The sequence below is a fragment of the Sphaerodactylus townsendi genome, linkage group LG17 (genome assembly GCF_021028975.2).
Source record: "Sphaerodactylus townsendi isolate TG3544 linkage group LG17, MPM_Stown_v2.3, whole genome shotgun sequence".
Taxonomy (NCBI): domain Eukaryota; kingdom Metazoa; phylum Chordata; class Lepidosauria; order Squamata; family Sphaerodactylidae; genus Sphaerodactylus; species Sphaerodactylus townsendi.
The window spans coordinates 23,914,576-23,931,236 of record NC_059441.1 but is presented as its reverse complement, the minus strand read 5'-3'; the positions used below and the strand labels follow the sequence as shown (position 1 = coordinate 23,931,236).

Below are 16,661 nucleotides of genomic sequence, written 5' to 3'. Positions count from 1 at the left end.
CTGCTGGACTGTGCCTTCTACATTCAGATTCGTAGTGCCCGTATAACACCAATACCTATGGATTATCTAGGACAATGCTGGCTGTTTTATTTTGCACTTTTACTTTCTGACAAGAAATTTGGCACAGCAGTTTGCAAGATGAGGAGGACTCTGGTTAATTCGGTACGATAAATATAAATATTGACCTCAACTGTACTATTAATATTGCTCATGTTATTTGTGTTGGATCTCTAATTGCTGTTTTTATAGTGGAAGTTTTTTTCTCTTTTTCTCTTGCACTGGCCACTGACCATATATAAATATTGTTGTTTGTAACACTCATTTGGAACCACATAATCACCACTGTAATTTGCAAGCATTGGTTCATTGGTTTCAGTTGGTTTGTGAAAAAATCCGACTCTGGAGGACTTTGCCCGGTTGCATGAATAAACACAGAAAGAGCAGACTGAAAAGCCAAATGCGCTTACCATAAGTGAACATTCGTGGGGAAGTCAGCTCAATGTTTGGCAAGGCGCCGAGGTGATTTAGCACAGCGCATCGATAGCCGTTCTTCTGGGCATAGTCGACAAAAGTTCGGATGTACTGCTTCTCACTGTGATTGGCTATTCCAGGGCAGATGACCATAGTGATGTCTTCTGTAAAATTAGAAAGTAAGGCAATGTGATTTTAAGCAAAAACGTATTTGCCATACCCCAAGCCTCACAAAACATATGGTTGTGAGGTTCCATGAAAAAGGCATTAGGTAAGTATTACCTGGCTCCATTCTAGGCAAAAACCCACAAACTTTCCCACCCCCAAAACAGTGTAAAAAAACCCCCGGGAATCTTTGTGATCTAAGGGAAACCAACATTTCCAAACCAAATCATTTTTGGGCAAGGTACATACTCAGATGGCTGGTCTGGAGCACAGAAAGCAAATTTTGTCAATGTATTGTCGAAGGCTTTCACAGCCAGATTCAACTGGTTGTTGTGGGTTTTCGGGGCTGTGTGGCTGTGGTCTGGTAGATCTTGTTCCTAACGTTTCACCTGCATCTGTGGCTGGCATCTTCAGAGGTGTATCACAGAGGGAAGTGTGTTACTGGACAAAGTTAGGAACAAGACCTATCAGACCACGGCCACACAGCTCTGAAAACCCACAACAACCAAATTTTGTCAAGTTAGTATCATCAAGGGAAAAGGAACATATGCCTTAAGTATATTTGAAAGAACGATATTGAGAGAGGAATTCATTTTGACAGGTTCTTCTGACATTATCCAAGAGTTTATTTTCAAAGGTTATTGTGACATTATCCGAGGGCTTTTTTCTGGTAATCTGATCAATGGTAAAGCCAACTTTCCCATGCAAGCCCAGGTGCTATCATTCTAGAAATACCTATTTTTTTCCTCCTTGTTGCTTATTAACAAGGGAACTTGGTCTCAAGTGGCTCTGGTTCTGTCAAAAGTTTAAGAGTGACAAAAATGCTTACAAGATACGTAAACCTGCTGTTGATAAACAATACAGTGTTGCAAAAAAGAGAGAGGCTCCTACATTCCTGCCAGGTGACCTTGGGCTAGTCACAGTTCTTCAGACCTCTCTCAGCCCCACCTACCTCACAAGGAGTCTGTTGTGGAAAGAGGAAGAGAAAGGAGCTTGTAAGCCACCTTGAGTCTCCTTACAGGAGAGAAAGGTGGGGTATAAATCCAAATTCCTCCTCTTCTTAATGCTCTACAGTTCATTGACCTGTCACCTGCACTGGGAGAGAAGCTGGAACTAACTCTTCCATTTCTGGCAAATGGTCCAGTTTGATGGTGAAATATGTCTTGAGTACTTAGGAGCAACTTCCTACTTCCTGTACACACTCACAGCCAAATTAAACTCATGGCTGCTACAGAAACCCAAAGTCAAGCAGCAGCCACAAGTTCCCACAGCATTTGTTTCCACTGCCCAGCAGGGCCTGGTTCTGACTGGGACTGCAGTGAAGGGGGGGGGGGGTCCATTTCTTCACCAGGCCATTTTCCTGACCCTGCCTCTCAAGCCCAGTACATTATAATAACCCTCTTTTAGAAAGGGGGTTCTGCATTTAATTAAAAGAAGAACAAGAGGAAGAGCTGGATTTATATCCCTCCTTTCTCTCCTGCAAGGAGACTCAAAGGGGCTGACAATCTCTTCCCCCCCCCCCAACAAGGTGGGTGGGGCTGAGAGAGCTCCGAAGAACTGTGACTAGCCCAAGGTCATCCAAGCTGGTGTGTGTTGAAGTGCACAAGATAAGCTTCCACAGCTCAAGTGGCAGAGCAGGGAATCAAATCCTGTTCACCAGATTAGAGTGCACCTGCTCTTAACCACAACACCACGCTGGAAACATCCTATAGACAACACATCCAGTTTACTCCTCGGCATTATTATCATTATTTAATTTTGTGTGATATCACAGCTGCCAGCTCTTTAGCTCGCAGTTGGCCTTTCGTTACAATTCGAGCCTCACCCAGACGCCTTGGGCATTGTAACGTATCAATATCGTATTTGTGTGGATCCCAGCAGGGCTGCCTTTTGGCTTTGTCAGATGTTGATTTTGCTGATTTGAAAAGTGCAGCTCTAGTGTTTTCAGAAAGGCGGCCAGGGTGCTGATAACCATTGTGACGGCTTCAGCTGGTTTGTGCCATAGTTTTTGAATTTCGATTTTCAAATCATATTGCTATGATTATTTTACTGTCAAGTCACAGCCGACCTATGGCGACCTTCTTGGGTTTTCAAGGCCAGAGGTGTCGAGAGGTGGGTTGCCAGTGCCTGCCTTGATGTTATACCCCTGGTATTCCTTGGAGGCCTTCCATCCAAACACTTGCCAGGGCCAAGGCTGAGTGCGGGTGATCGGCCCAAGGTCACCCAGCAAGTTTCCAGGGCACAATTGGGGATTTTAACACCTTAAATCCATCCGCTACACCTCACCAAGGTTGCCTCCCAAGCACAGCAGTGTATACATGTGAGTGGGTTAAAAAGAGCAGGTGTACTCTAATCTGGAGGAACCGGGTTTGATTCCCTGCTCTGACGCCTGAGCTGTGGAGGCTTATCTGGGGAATTCAGATTAGCCTGTGCACTCCAACACGCTTCAGCTGAGTGACCTTGGGCTAGTCACAGTTCTTTGGAGCTCTCTCAGCCCCACTTACCTCACAGGGTGTTTGTTGTGAGGGGGAAGGGAAAGGAGTTTGTAAGCCCCTTTGAGTCTCCTACAGGAGAGAAAGGGGGAATTATAAATCCAACTCTTCTTCTGCTTCTCTTTATTTTTTAACGGTCACAGGAATTTCCCTTCTGTACTCACTCCCGAACTACAAATCAAGGCTGATTGGATCAGCTAGCTATTTTTTTTTTTTAAAAAACCATTCCTGCTAGAATCAACCACTTATAGACAAGGTAGAACACAGAATATTTGGCCCAGGATTTGGAAATGTGGCTCACTGCCTACGGTACTCCAAACGAGTGGCATTGTTGCCCCCCCCCGTCAGGCAAGGCTGTGATGCAGCTGTTCGTCTAACCTCCAGTGCAGTGTTCTGCCAGAGGTTCAAAGAGGTCAAAAGTTGCTGTTGCGCCGTCCGACATCGTGAGGTACTTGCGGATCCCGTATGGGTTCGGCGAGCTCACTCTCCCCATCTTCCCGTAAAGGGCAGTTTGGATGTGCCCGCTCTTCCCCCAGATCAGAGGTGGAATGTACCTAAAAAGGAAACAAATTCATTTGTTAGAAAAACATGAGAGCCAGGAATTTAATATGGGGGACAGACTGTTACTCTGTCTAAAAAAATGACTCTAATAAAACCTACAGCGTAACGTGGAAACCTTGGTTATAGCCCAAAGATGTAGTATACCTAGTTTAGTTAAACATGTGTAAATAAAACTAATTTGTTTGGTTTCCGATTTTTTATAATCTGCAAGAAACTGTCTTTAATTTTGAGTAAATGTCTATTGTTAGTCAATCAATCAATCAAACAATCAATCAATCAATATGGAACCTTTATTGGCATATAAGTTTAAACAAGGTTATAAAAAAAAGACTTGGGCACAACAGGTGTAAAACAGTCGACATTAAAATAACTATAGTGCTGAATAATATAAAATTAAGATCATTTAAGAATTACAGAGCAAAGAAATGTAGCTGTCTGTTCAAGAACATCTGTGACTTCATTATTTAAAAGAAAGACAGTCTTTTCTTGCTCAGTAAGTTCACTGCTACCCAGAAATAAAGGTTCAAGCAACCTAATCCTAGCAATGCTATACAGGGGAAGTGATGCAGGACGTGATCAGCTGTTTCTTGACTTTTCATCTTTGTTAGTCTATATATACCTGTTCTGACTTAACAATGGTTAGCTGACTAAGGGGGAAGTCACTATATTATATAGTCTGTTGCTAAACTATATGGGTATATTACTCTTTTAAGTAATATTACCCTACTTGCTTTCTTTTTCTGTTATCCTGATCTCACTTTCTCTCCTCTACTTTCTTCCTTTTCCCCTCACTATGAATAGTGTAAAAATCTTCAATATTTCAATTTTTTAATATATTACTGTTATAAACCGCATTAAATATTTTTTTAAAAAAGAAAAACATGAGGGCTGTATCAGTGTCTATTTGAAACAAGAGCATCAGCACTCTGCCCCAGTGAGAGACCTGCTCGTTGGCCGACCTGCCCAGCCTGATGACAAAGAAGAAGCAGCCACACCCAGCAACGAGGGCCACCGAGGATGCTTTATGGCAACTATAAAAGGGCTTGGAGCCCCACCCTTTCAAGTAACATTTAATCATATTCAGCATCAGATAAACTGTGTCTGACACTGGGTGTGATGGAGTGACCCTTGAAACTACTCCTGTGCCGCTCAGAGCACTTATGCAAGTGTTTCCTTTCGAAGAAGGGAAGAATGTGTGTACCAGGTCTTATCAGGAAAGTTACAAGGCTCCATGCCAAAGAAAACAGTTTTTTGTCTCTTGTCTGTGGTTTCTAGTGAACAGAAGAGGAAAGTAGGATGGAAGAGGGCAGGGAGGGGAGGAAGCTGATGGTTCTATTAATTAAAAAATGCCAGAACAACTGGCAGCAATCAGCCGGCCAGATGCAACACCATGAACAAAAAGCAGATGACGCAAGAAGCCTCCCTGCATGCTTCGAAGAAACGACACCAACACACAACACAGATGAAGAGAAGAAGAGTTTGGATTTATACCCCACCTTTCTCTCCTGTAAGGAGACTCAAGGTGGCTAACAAACTCCTTTCCCTTCCTCTCCCCACAACAGACACCTCATGAGGCAGGTGGGGCTAAGAGAATTTAGGAAGAACTGTGACTAGCCCAAGGTCACCCAGCAGGAAACACATCTGATTCACCAGATAAGCCTCTGCGACTCAGGTGGAGGAGTGGGGAATCCAACCCGGTTCTCCAGATTAGAATCCACCTGCTCTTAACCCCTACACCACACTGGTTCTCAGAAGCAATACAGAGGCAAAAGGAATCATCTTAAGTAGGGAACAGTCCCAGAGATACAGCTTGGTGTGTCTCCCTGTTGCAAAGTGCAATGCATATGTCCTATACAAAGAAACAGAAAAAGACTACGAGCCCCATCCAAAGGTGGTGGTGGCAGCGGCGGCGGCGGCAGCGGCAGCAAAGATGCACCAGCTTCACTGGCGGATTCACCCTCCTTGGGGCACTTATCCCAGAGGAGGGGTGACTCTGCTGGTGTGCAGCTACTGCCACCCCACTCCGGTCCTGGAATGCTGTGTGAATGCCGCACCAGTGTTTCACTACCGGTGTGGTGGGTACGGGTCAGAGGCGGGGTCACGGGGGGAGCCGACATTAGTCAGGTTCCTCCTGGCCTCTGCCAGCATTACATCAATGGGTCATAGTCCACGCTTCAGCTTTTTCCGGCTTAAGTGTGGTGAAGCCCATTGGAATGACTCGGCAGAATGGAGGCTTTCTGACCTCCACGTGCTACTGGAAAGCCTCTTTGGGTGCAGCAGGTAGGCGCCCGGCCCATGGATGCAGCTGCCCAACATTGGGGTACTCACAGAATCCTAAACACTTCATTATATTATATATGAGGACACATATTGAAAAGAACACACAACATAAATGCTGTTCCCCTGGAATGTTTAAGCACCTCGTATATGCCAATTCCGGAGTTGGCATTTGTCCAGTGGCAACATTATTAGGGCAGTTAACAGGGCATTACGCTAATGACAAACTGTACTGGGGAAGATGTTTAAGAACGTGCTCAAGTCCAGCCTGTCCAAATTTGTATAAAGGGTTTTTGGTCACACAGCTAATGCAAAGTATGGCTGATCCGGTTGCCGAGGCATTGACATGCGTGGGTGTGTCTGGCTATGATGCTTCTTCCACAAATAATAAAAGGAGAGAAGAGCATGGACAGGCAAGAGCATCAGCACATAAATAAGGGTGAGGCACACCTGTGCATACGAAGGACTCCGCTCCTGTGAGCTTAAAGAACTGCTATTGACTCCATAATGCAACAAAAAAGTAACCTACCACTGTTTCAGAGAGGTTGCAACCATGCAAGTGTGGCGAATAACAAGCACGCAATTGACCAGATACACAATTCTACCCAGCTCATTCACAGACACACTAACATGGCCTTCATAAATCTGTGCAGTGTTTAGTGTTGCCAGCAGAATTATTTATTGCAGGCTATCAGCACAATCTAATTAGGCAGATCAATTTCGTAAACAGCTCCGCTGTATTCTTTTAATTTCCAGGTTACACTTCCAGTGGTTAAGTATATTAGACCAGTGTTTTGAAGACACTCGTGAAGAGACTCTTTGTTTGCAGTTCCAGAATGAGATGGAGTAAGCGTGTTTGCTGCTGCTCTAGAGACAAGGATAATGAGTAATGGATTCAAGGTGCTGGGAAAGAGATTCCACCTAAAGATCAGGGAGAACTTCCTGACAGTAAGGACGGTTTGACAGGGGAATACATTGACTCAGAGGGTGGCATCTCCTTCTTTGGAAGTTTTTAAACAGAGGCTGGATGGCCATCTGTCAAGAGTGCTCTGATTGTGTCTTCCTGCATGGCAGGGGGTTGGACTCGATGGCCCTTGTGGTTTCCTCCAACTCTATTATTCTGCACCAGTAATACAGCAGCATTATAACATTAATGCCAACGTTGTACAAGTCATGTTAATTACATACAAGAGAAACATGCAAAATGGACTCAGTTTCAATTTCTAAATAAACTTGACAAGAGAGATGCATTAATCCAGCTGTGTTATTTGCGCTAATGTCACTCTAAAGGAGACTGGGGTTCCACCTATCAGTAAAGAAAGAACTCCTGATTTCCAGCTATCAAATGCCACATATTGGCATTAAGCATAACTTCAGGTACCTACAAATTAGAATGAGGTTTTAAAGCTTTACGAAACTTTATCTAGAGAAGAGTTGGCTTTTTTACTCCGCTTTTCTCTACCGTTAAGGAGCCTCAAAGCAGCTTACAAACTCCTTTCCCTTCCTCTCGCCACAACAGACACCTTGTGAAGTAGGCGGGGCTGAGAGTGTTCCAAAGAACTGGGACTAGCCCAAGGTCACCCAGCAGGCTTCATGTGGAGTTCACCAGATTAGAGTCCACCGCTCATGTGGAGGAACGGGGAATCAAACCCGGTTCTCCAGATTAGAGTCTACTGCTCATGTAGAGAAACGGGAAACCAAATCTGGTTCTCCAGATTAGAGTCCATCATTCTTAATCATTACACCATGCTGGCTTTTCAGACATTTGTAAAGTTGTAGTTTAAGGACAATTTCCCAAGAACAATTCTTTTCTGTACTTGCTTGTGTTTACAGAAGCAAAAGGCTCGACTCAGTACAAACCCACAGCCTACAATTAAATGGAAGGAAAACTTTGTGGGTTGTATCTAGGGTGGTCAAACTCCTGGAAGGGTCTAGAGTCCCGCCCCTCCCCAAACCCCACCCTAAGGCTCCACCCCCCAAAATCTCCAGGTATTTCCCAACCTGGAGCTGGCAAGCCTAGTAATATCCTCTCTGAGCAGAGTAGCAGGCTACTGTGTTTTTTTTTACTATATTTACTTACTACGCTCAGAAAATTTAGTCAAATATTTAACCTCAGTGGTTCCACAACTGTGGTTCCACCAACAATTCACTCCCAGAAGGAAGGCTGAATTCTTGCACAACTTGAGTGCAGTAACCTATTTTTCCTGTTCTCGCATCAATCTCTCTACACTTCCTTTATGAAGTAAAGCATTTCCCACCACAGCAGGAAAAGAATATGTGACAACTTCCGGCTTCATCCTTTTCTCATGATAAGGTCATGTTTACACTGAAGCTTCCCTCTTCTGGAAGATGCACAGTGCTTGCGAGATAGACAAAAGTAATATAAAGCAGTACTGAAAGATGCATGAGCAAACACTGGTCCAAGACAGGGAACTATATATTTTTATCCACAGAAATGTTACCAGGGAGTGGTTTTTTTCTCAGTAAAATATTTCTGCTGTATGGTGATAGAGGACTGATAAGGTATCTCAGAGTGTTCCCAGCTGAGTCAGAAAACTGATAACCCTTGTCCGGACCCCAGATCAAGGGCATGCTGACCTCTGTTCTGCAATCTTCTCATCCCAGAGCTTTTCAACAACTGTTAAGAAGGCTGTCACGCAAACTAATTCTGCCAACGTTCAGAGCAGGCTGAATATACAGAAATGCACCATTCAATATAAGTTCAGGCCCTGTTAGAAAAAAATCATTTCAAAAGAAATGTCCCTTGCTAAGTAGGGGACTCAGCATGTTAAGGGAATATTTGTGAAATGCTTTTCCCGTTGGGAATATAATGCCCTTGAAGAAGAAGAGTTTGGGTTTATATTCCCCTTTCTCCCCTATAAGGAGACTCAACGGGACTTACAAACTCCCTCTTTCCCTCCCTCTTTCCACAACAGGCACCTTGTGAGGCAGGTGCAGCTGGGAGAGTTCGGAGAGAACTGTGACTAGCCCAAGGTCACCCAGCAGGAATGTAGAAGGGGGGGGAATGAATTCAGTTCACCAGATAAGACTCAGCTGCTCGTGTGGAAGAGTGGGGAATCAAATCTGGTTCTCCAGATTAGAGTCCACTGGCTCTTCACCACTACACTATGCTGATTCTTGAGGTGCGGGGAATGTAACTTGCTCATCTTTGATCACCAACCTCCTGAGCACCGCTATGGAACATAGGATCATGTTCTGACAAATGCATTCGCTTGGCAGCCAACACTTGAGATCATTCAGAAAAGTAGAAGAAGAGTTTGGATTCATACCCCACTTTTGTCAACCATAAAGAGTCTCAAAGAGGCTTACAAACTTATTCTCTTCCTACAACAGACACCTTGTGAGGTAGGTGGGGCTGAGAGATTTTGGAAAGAACTGGGACTGGCCCAAGGCCACCCAGAGGGTTTTGTGTGCAGGAGTGGGGAAGCAAATCCAGTTCACCAGATTAGAGTCTGCTGCTCTTAACTAGGACACTACGCTCACTCTCTACAAAGGAACCCAGTAGCAAATCGTCTAAGCACAGGAAACAAGCCATCTACACCCCTGTTCGTATCGGCTGGAAAACGTATTCAAAATTAAAAATCGTGCTAGACACACCACTTAACGTAGCAGCTACAGTGCTCAGTTGATTAGACTATCCATAAAAGTAGTTTATTGGAGATAAGCTCATCAGTGTTGCATCAGGAGAAGAAGGAAAGGAGCGTACGATAAAATGGGCTATGAATTTTGGATGCAACATTCAATTAAAGCAACAGGAGAACAAGTGGTCACAAGAGCTTAAATATACACTGCTAATCGGAAAGAGAACTTTTATAAAATGATATCCTTGGTATATGACTCCAGATAAATTGGCAAAAATATATAAGAATGTTTCAAATAAGTGTTGGAAATGCAAACAGCATGAAGGGATGTTCTATCACTTACGGTGGACTTCTGATGAGGCCTGAGAATTCTGGAGATTAATACATTCAATAATGGTTGTCTAAATAAAGGAAGTTTGCTTTGGAACTTTTGGAAACTTATGATAAACTGAACAGATAAAAAAGAAAAAAAAGATCTGATGTATTGTCGAAGGCTTTCATGGCTGGAATCACTGGGGTGCTGTCTGGTTTTCGGGCTGTATGGCCGTGTTCTAGCAGCATTCTCTCCTGACGTTTCGCCTGCATCTGTGGCTGGCATCTTCAGAGGATCTGATGGTAGGATGTGTGCCCTACCATCAGATCCTCTGAAGATGCCAGCCACAGATGCAGGCGAAACGTCAGGAGAGGATGCTGCTAGAACACGGCCATACAGCCCGGAAACCAGAGAGAACCCCAAAGATCTGATGACTAGTAAATTTGAAGGTTGATGAACTTTTATAATAAGATTTAGTAGAGAAAAGGGTGATGTTCATTAGTTTATCACTAATGCCCAAGATACACCATGTTTATGTTGATTCAGATCGAGAAGTATTCTTTTCAGAACTACCTAGCTGCCAAGTGAGAGTCCTTATGATAAGTGTACTTATTCTTATTCTGTACTTACCTGTTTTAAACTGTTTTAGCTAAGAAAAATTGAATTAAAATAACTTTCACATGCTTTGTGCTCTTTCAATACAAAAATAAACCCACAAACAACAACACAGCATTATGACAAGAGTCTGCTACTGCAAAATGATTTGAGGCAAGCAGAATAAACTAAATCCATACATCTGGTCATATGGAAACGAAGTGAAATCAAATTTTGCCAGCTATGTTCCACTTGTGCCATTGCCACATGCTCTCTTTTAGAAACTTGATTGCTACGAGCTAGCTTTGCTAGAAGAGGAAACATAGTGTGTTCTATTCATACTATATTAAGGGGAAAATCCCTTAAGCCATAACAAGGCTCATGAAATTCCATGGAGAGCACAGCAATTAAAATTCCACACATTTTGCAAGTAGATTAACTGTGAACAAAGTTTTCATTTAACTATTTTCAGCCGAACTCAGGCACATTTGCTCAGAAGGAAGCACTACTGTGTTCAAGTGGGCTTACTTCCAAGAAAATGTGCAGGATTGTAGCTTTGGAAACTTAAATCTGGGTTAAATGCTGTCACGACTAAGGAATACGAGTTTCAACTGATTAAACAGCTAATGCATTTTAAATATTGATGCTGAAGTGGAGCTAGCAACTGCTGTTTGTAAAATGACTCTTTTCTTGCAGCAAAGAGCCCCATCTGGGGAAAGGGGGGTGGGGTGGGGGTTTAATCCACCTGTGGAAGCAGCAATGGCATAATGATGAAGAGCAGGTGCACTCTAATCTGAAGAACCGGGTTGTATTCCCAGCTCTGCTACTGGAGCTGTGGAGGCTTATCTGGTGAACTAGATTAGCTTGTGCACTCCAACACACGCCAGCTGGGTAACCTTGGGCTAGTCACAGCTCTTCGGAGCTCTCTCAGCCCCACCCACCTCACAGGGTGCTTGTTGCGGGGGAGTGGGAAGGGAAAGGAGATTGTAAGCCCGTTCGAGTCTCCCTACAGGAGACTCCCTACAGAAGAGAAAGGAGGATATAAATCCAAACTCTTCTCTTCTTCTCCTTTAAACATATTGAGGAACCCTAGTTTTACATGGTTTTTTTCAGGATACATGAATGAACTGCACAACTGTGTGAATTTCTCTCTCTCTCTCTCTCTCTCTCTGACACTTGACTGGTCCTCCTGGATGTTAGAAGACTATTTATTTGGCAAAAATGCTAGAAGGAAATCACCTTCCTGCTTTGGTGGTGAGCAGCTGAAAGAATCTTGTTGACTTCTGCTGAATGTAGCCTGCTAGACTAGATGTCTCTTTGACAGGTTAAGCAAAAAAACTGACGGGAAGTCCAAGCTTGTTACTGTATGAAACAGGGAGACACAGTCAAGCTGAGCATCACTGTTTTAATACACGTGCTTCCAAGCTTGTCTGGGCAGACCAAAAAGTAAACTGTGAATGTGCCCTTTCAGGCTTGGTTTCCAAAGGGGAAACTAGGCTGCTTTTCTGCTGAGCCAGCAGCAAAGGAGCTCTTCCCACACTTTGGTTTCTCAAGACTGCCTCTTGTCTGACTTACCTATAAACATTTCTTTGCTTCAAGGACGTAGGTAAGGGGGGGTTTCTCGGGTTCAACCCCCCATTCATGTCCAAAGCCCCCCCCCCCCCCCCCCCCGTTTCTGGGTTTTAAAAACCGGGTTTTAAAAACCGTTTCTGGGTTTTTAGTGGGTTTTTTTGGTTTTTGGCCTGCAGGGGCGCATTGTTTAGGCTAGCAGAACTAAACTTTCAGGGATTGTTTGGGGGACTCTCCTGATGACACTACCCAGGTTTCGTGAGGCTTCGTTCAGGGGGTCCAAAGTTATGGACTCCCAAAGGGGGTGCCCCCATCCTCCATTGTTTCCAATGGGAGCTAATAGGAGAGGGGGCTCCACCTTTGAGGGTCCATAACTTTGGACCCCCTGAAGCAAACTTCACCAAACTTTTAGGAGAGTCTCCTAAAGATACCCTGAAAGTTTGGTGCTTCTAGCTTAACAATTGCACCCCTGACAGCAGGCACCCCCCATATTTCCCCAGATTCTCCTTTTAAATCCACCCCCTTCAGCATGGATTTAAAGGGAGAATCTGAGGTCCTCAGTTTAGAAGAAGAAGAACAGTTTGGATATATATCCCCCTTTCTCTCCTGTAGGAGACTCAAAGGAGCTCACAATCTCCTTGCCCTTCCCCCCTCACAACAAACACCCTGTGAGGTGGGTGGGGCTGAGAGAGCTCCTAAAAGCTGTGACTAGCCCAAGGTCACCCAGCTGGCGTGTGTGGGAGTTCACAGGCTAATCTGAATTCCCCAGATAAGCCTCCACAGCTCAAGCGGCAGAGCAGGGAATCAAACCCTGTTCCTCCAGGTTAGAATGTACCTGCTCTTAACCACTACGCCACATTGAAAGTGATGCTGTTTCAGGGTGGGGGACAATCCACCCCCAAACAGTATCACTTTCAATGTTGTTTAACTGGGGACCCCAGATTCTCCCTTTAAGGTGGATTTAGAAGGAGAATTTGGGCTTTCTAGTTTAAACACCATTGAAAGTGATGCTGTTTGGGGGTGGATTCCAGCATCGCAGCGGCTGCCGGTGGGGGGGGGGGGGGCAGCAAAACTCAGATTTTCCACTGGGCTCCATTTTCCCTCTATGCCTCTGCCCAGAGGGGAGGGCAGAAGGAACTGCTGGCTGCCAGCTGAGAGCCCAGCTGGTGGGGGGCAGGGGAGGGGAGTCTGCCGTCCCTGGCCTCGGAGAGCTGCTTTTATAAGTGCTAGGTTGGGGTGGGGCTTGGGGAGGCGTGGACATGCCCTAGGGGCAGGTGGGGGTGTGCCCCCCCGACCCCCCCCCCCAAATCTATACCTACGTCCTTGCTTAGTTTAGTTGACAACTCACTCTTTGGTCAGAAGAGGACAGGATTTGAGTAGGAACCGGGACAGAGGAGTGTCTTGAAAAAGCAATTCTGGAGGGGCAGTCGGGCTCTTCAGGTTGAGGCAGCGAACAATGATGTAGAGAACGGCGGCTACGGCAGCTAACTTCACCCCGTCAAATACTGCGGGCAGCTCAGGGGTTTCCATGATGGCATCCATCTTGAAATCTGAGGAAGAAAAACAGTGATTAGAAACCCCTTTCCACATGCCAACCTTTTAGTTAATCATAGCACTGGTAGAAATGCTTGAACACACAAGTGTGTGCATGTGTGCGGTCAAGTCACAGCTGACTTATGGAGACTCCGCAAGGTTTTCAAGACAAGAGACGGTTCAGGGGTGCTTTGCCACTGCCTGCCTCCACATAGGCTGAGAGAACGGTGAATGGGCCAAGGTCACCCAGCAGGCTTCATGTGGAGGGGCGCGGAATCGAACCTGGTTCTCCAGATTAGAATCAGCCGCTCTAAACCACTATACCATGCTGGCTCCATCACATGCAAGTACCATTTGTAAAACTCAAGCCAGGCTCGGGCAGAATGAACTACCTGATTAAAACCAAGAATTATAATCTACATTAGGGGTGGCCAACCTATGGTGCTCCAGATGTTCATGGACTACAATTCCCATCAACCCCTGCCAGCAGTGACGTAGGTATAGCTTTTTAATGGGGTGGGTTCAGGGGTGGGGGAGGGTGGGGTAGGCACACGCATGCGCAGCAGAACTAAGGGAAGACACTCGCACAGGCAGCTGGCATTGCATGCTTGCAAGCTGCAAACTGGCCAGCTGGCCAACCAGGGAAAGAAAGTTTCACCTCTCAGCTCCCACGAAGTACCGGTAGGTTTTGAGCCTGGGAGCTCTTGTGAGAGGCAAGACTTTCTTTCCCCGGCCGGTTGGCTTGCCGCTTGCAAGCGTGCGATGCAGGCTGCCTGTGCGGGTGGCTTCCCTTAGTTCTAATGCGTGCATGCACACTGGCCTCTCATTGGGAGTGGGACTGACTCCTTTGCAGCGCTGCTGCTCAGTTGCCGGGGCCCAATGGGAGGCACAGCTGGGGTGGGAGGGGCACACAGCTGGGGTGCAGGAGTGCCCGCCCCCCCAGACATGAATGGGGGGTTTAAACCCATGAACCCCCCTTTCCTACATCCCTGCCTGCCAGCATGGCCAATTGAGGGGGAGGGGTAAATGAAATGCCGATGAGTAACTGAAGATGAATTTGTTACTGCAGTTTCTCTTGTTTCTAAATTTTAGGACTGACACAAAATTTATAAATTGCAAGCCACACATCAGTTGATATACAAGTGACATGAACATAAACAACCCAAGGAAGAAATACATTTCTGTCAACAAAGTTCAGATTAGCACGCAATTGGAAATATACACTTAATATAAACGTATCAACTTTCTGTTGCAATTTTCGGGACAAAGAAGTAGTGGTGGCAAGATGTACAATAGTCAGAGTGGCTCTCAACATTACCCAAGCAGTGCATTCAAGAATATAAAACTCACCTGCACAACTTCTTCTTAAATACAGATAATTCAGGAATCCACTAAGCAAGCTCTGCTATCCACATCAATCTATAAAAACAAACAAACAGGTCTCATTTCACTGGCCACAGTCATAATCTATCAAAGTACAAGATAAAATACAGACTTCCTGTAAAAACCACCTGTAATACAAAAGGTAACAGTGTTCTGTCAAGAGACATGAAGGCCCAGGAATATTTTTCTTCCAATTTTCCCCAAGGATTTAAAATGTGTAATATGAAGATTTTTTTATGTAAGACAATCCACAACATTAGCAAATGGTAATCTGTATTTGCACCATAGACATATATGAAATTTTAAAATTGCAACTAATCTTATCCACAAGAAAATATGCTACAATGACAGTACACTGTTGAAAAGTGAAATGATTTCAATGTTGTAATAACACTTAACTAGAAGCCCAAACATGTTGGCTCTTTCCAAACAGCACCCTTTTTATTATAAAATTGATGCTTTCTATTTTCAGCTTTTACTTTTTTTCTGCCTCTCGGATGGCAAAAACTACAGCTTAATGCAGGATATAAGCATAAAGCAGTTTGTACCTCTCCTGCAACTTAATATACTAAGAATTTCACTTAGTATACTAAGAATTTCACTTCTATAAAAGCTATTTCTACTTTTATATGTTATATATAAGTCAAATAGTAGCTTTTAATATGCTAAGTTGCACTGCAGCAAATCTCCTGCGTAATGGCAGGCGATTCCCACAATTTATGTCCCCCAAATCCACTAAGAGTTGACAGAGTCAGGAAAATTGATACACCCACAGGTAGTGCAATAAACAGATTCCCAGGGGTAAGTCCTGAGTAGGATTGCTCTTTCAGTTTGCCAATGCAAAAATGAAACTCAAAATTTTACATTATTCTTATTATAACTCCTATAGATCATAGGTACTTAGGGAATCCTTCTTCAAACAGTTGTCCTGACATTATAAATTGTGTTGTTTTGTTACATGACACACAAGCCAAGAGTCAAAGTCCACATGGAATACAAGCACTGCTGACACACAGCTGCTGTCCATGTCATGCAAAATATCTGCTTGAACCGCTGACACACATTATTGCAGAAGAGAGGGTCATGCCCCAAAGAAATGACTCTGTGCACCATATACAAAGGCAGGGAAAAGGACGATAGGGTTGTTGAGTGTCAACTGTCAAGGAAACTCTTTTGACCTCCAGCACTGGTGAATGGATATACAACTTACAGTAAACTACCTGTTCTGGGACTAAGCTAGGTGCCCTAGTAAAAAATATAATCCAGAGGAAAGCCTAAATTAGGATGAACATGTGCCCAGCCATGATCATAGCAAAGCTAGTACTGAAATAAGAAAAAGAGAATGGAACAAGGATTTATAACTTACTTGGGGTCCTGAAGACAGTGTAGCCTCATGTCTTCCCTTAGCCCTTTCATTTCCTCCTATATAAATGTCTATCCTGAACAGAGTCAGGATGCTTTATGGCCAGACACAGCTAACTTGGGCCTATTACAGACTTATGGTCTTCCTCGCAGTGAGTGTCCATTCTCTTCGGGTTGGATTTTCCATTATGCACACATTTTCCCCTTTTCAGAACTCACCGCACCTCAGATCTGATTCTCCCCATGGTTTCCGAAACCAGTTAAAGTGCAACTTTATGTCTGTTTTCCCCAGGGAAAGCAAAGGAGACAAGGTGTGCTCATCTTCCTGCGGGTTTCCTA

The 16,661-nt window shown here is 44.5% G+C and overlaps 1 protein-coding gene across 1 annotated transcript in view; it reads right to left on the bottom strand.

Moving 5' to 3' along the window:
• ABHD2 (abhydrolase domain containing 2, acylglycerol lipase) overlaps nt 1–16,661 on the bottom strand; it is a 44,659-nt gene that overhangs the window by 15,955 nt on the left and 12,043 nt on the right. Inside the window, exons 2-5 of the mRNA XM_048481902.1 lie at nt 14,928–14,996; nt 13,393–13,594; nt 3,507–3,682; nt 468–635 (exon numbers count right to left, since the gene is read on the bottom strand). Coding sequence (XP_048337859.1) covers nt 468–635; nt 3,507–3,682; nt 13,393–13,586 — 538 coding nt within the window. The 5' untranslated portion in view covers nt 13,587–13,594; nt 14,928–14,996. The remainder of the gene's footprint in view (nt 1–467; nt 636–3,506; nt 3,683–13,392; nt 13,595–14,927; nt 14,997–16,661) is intronic.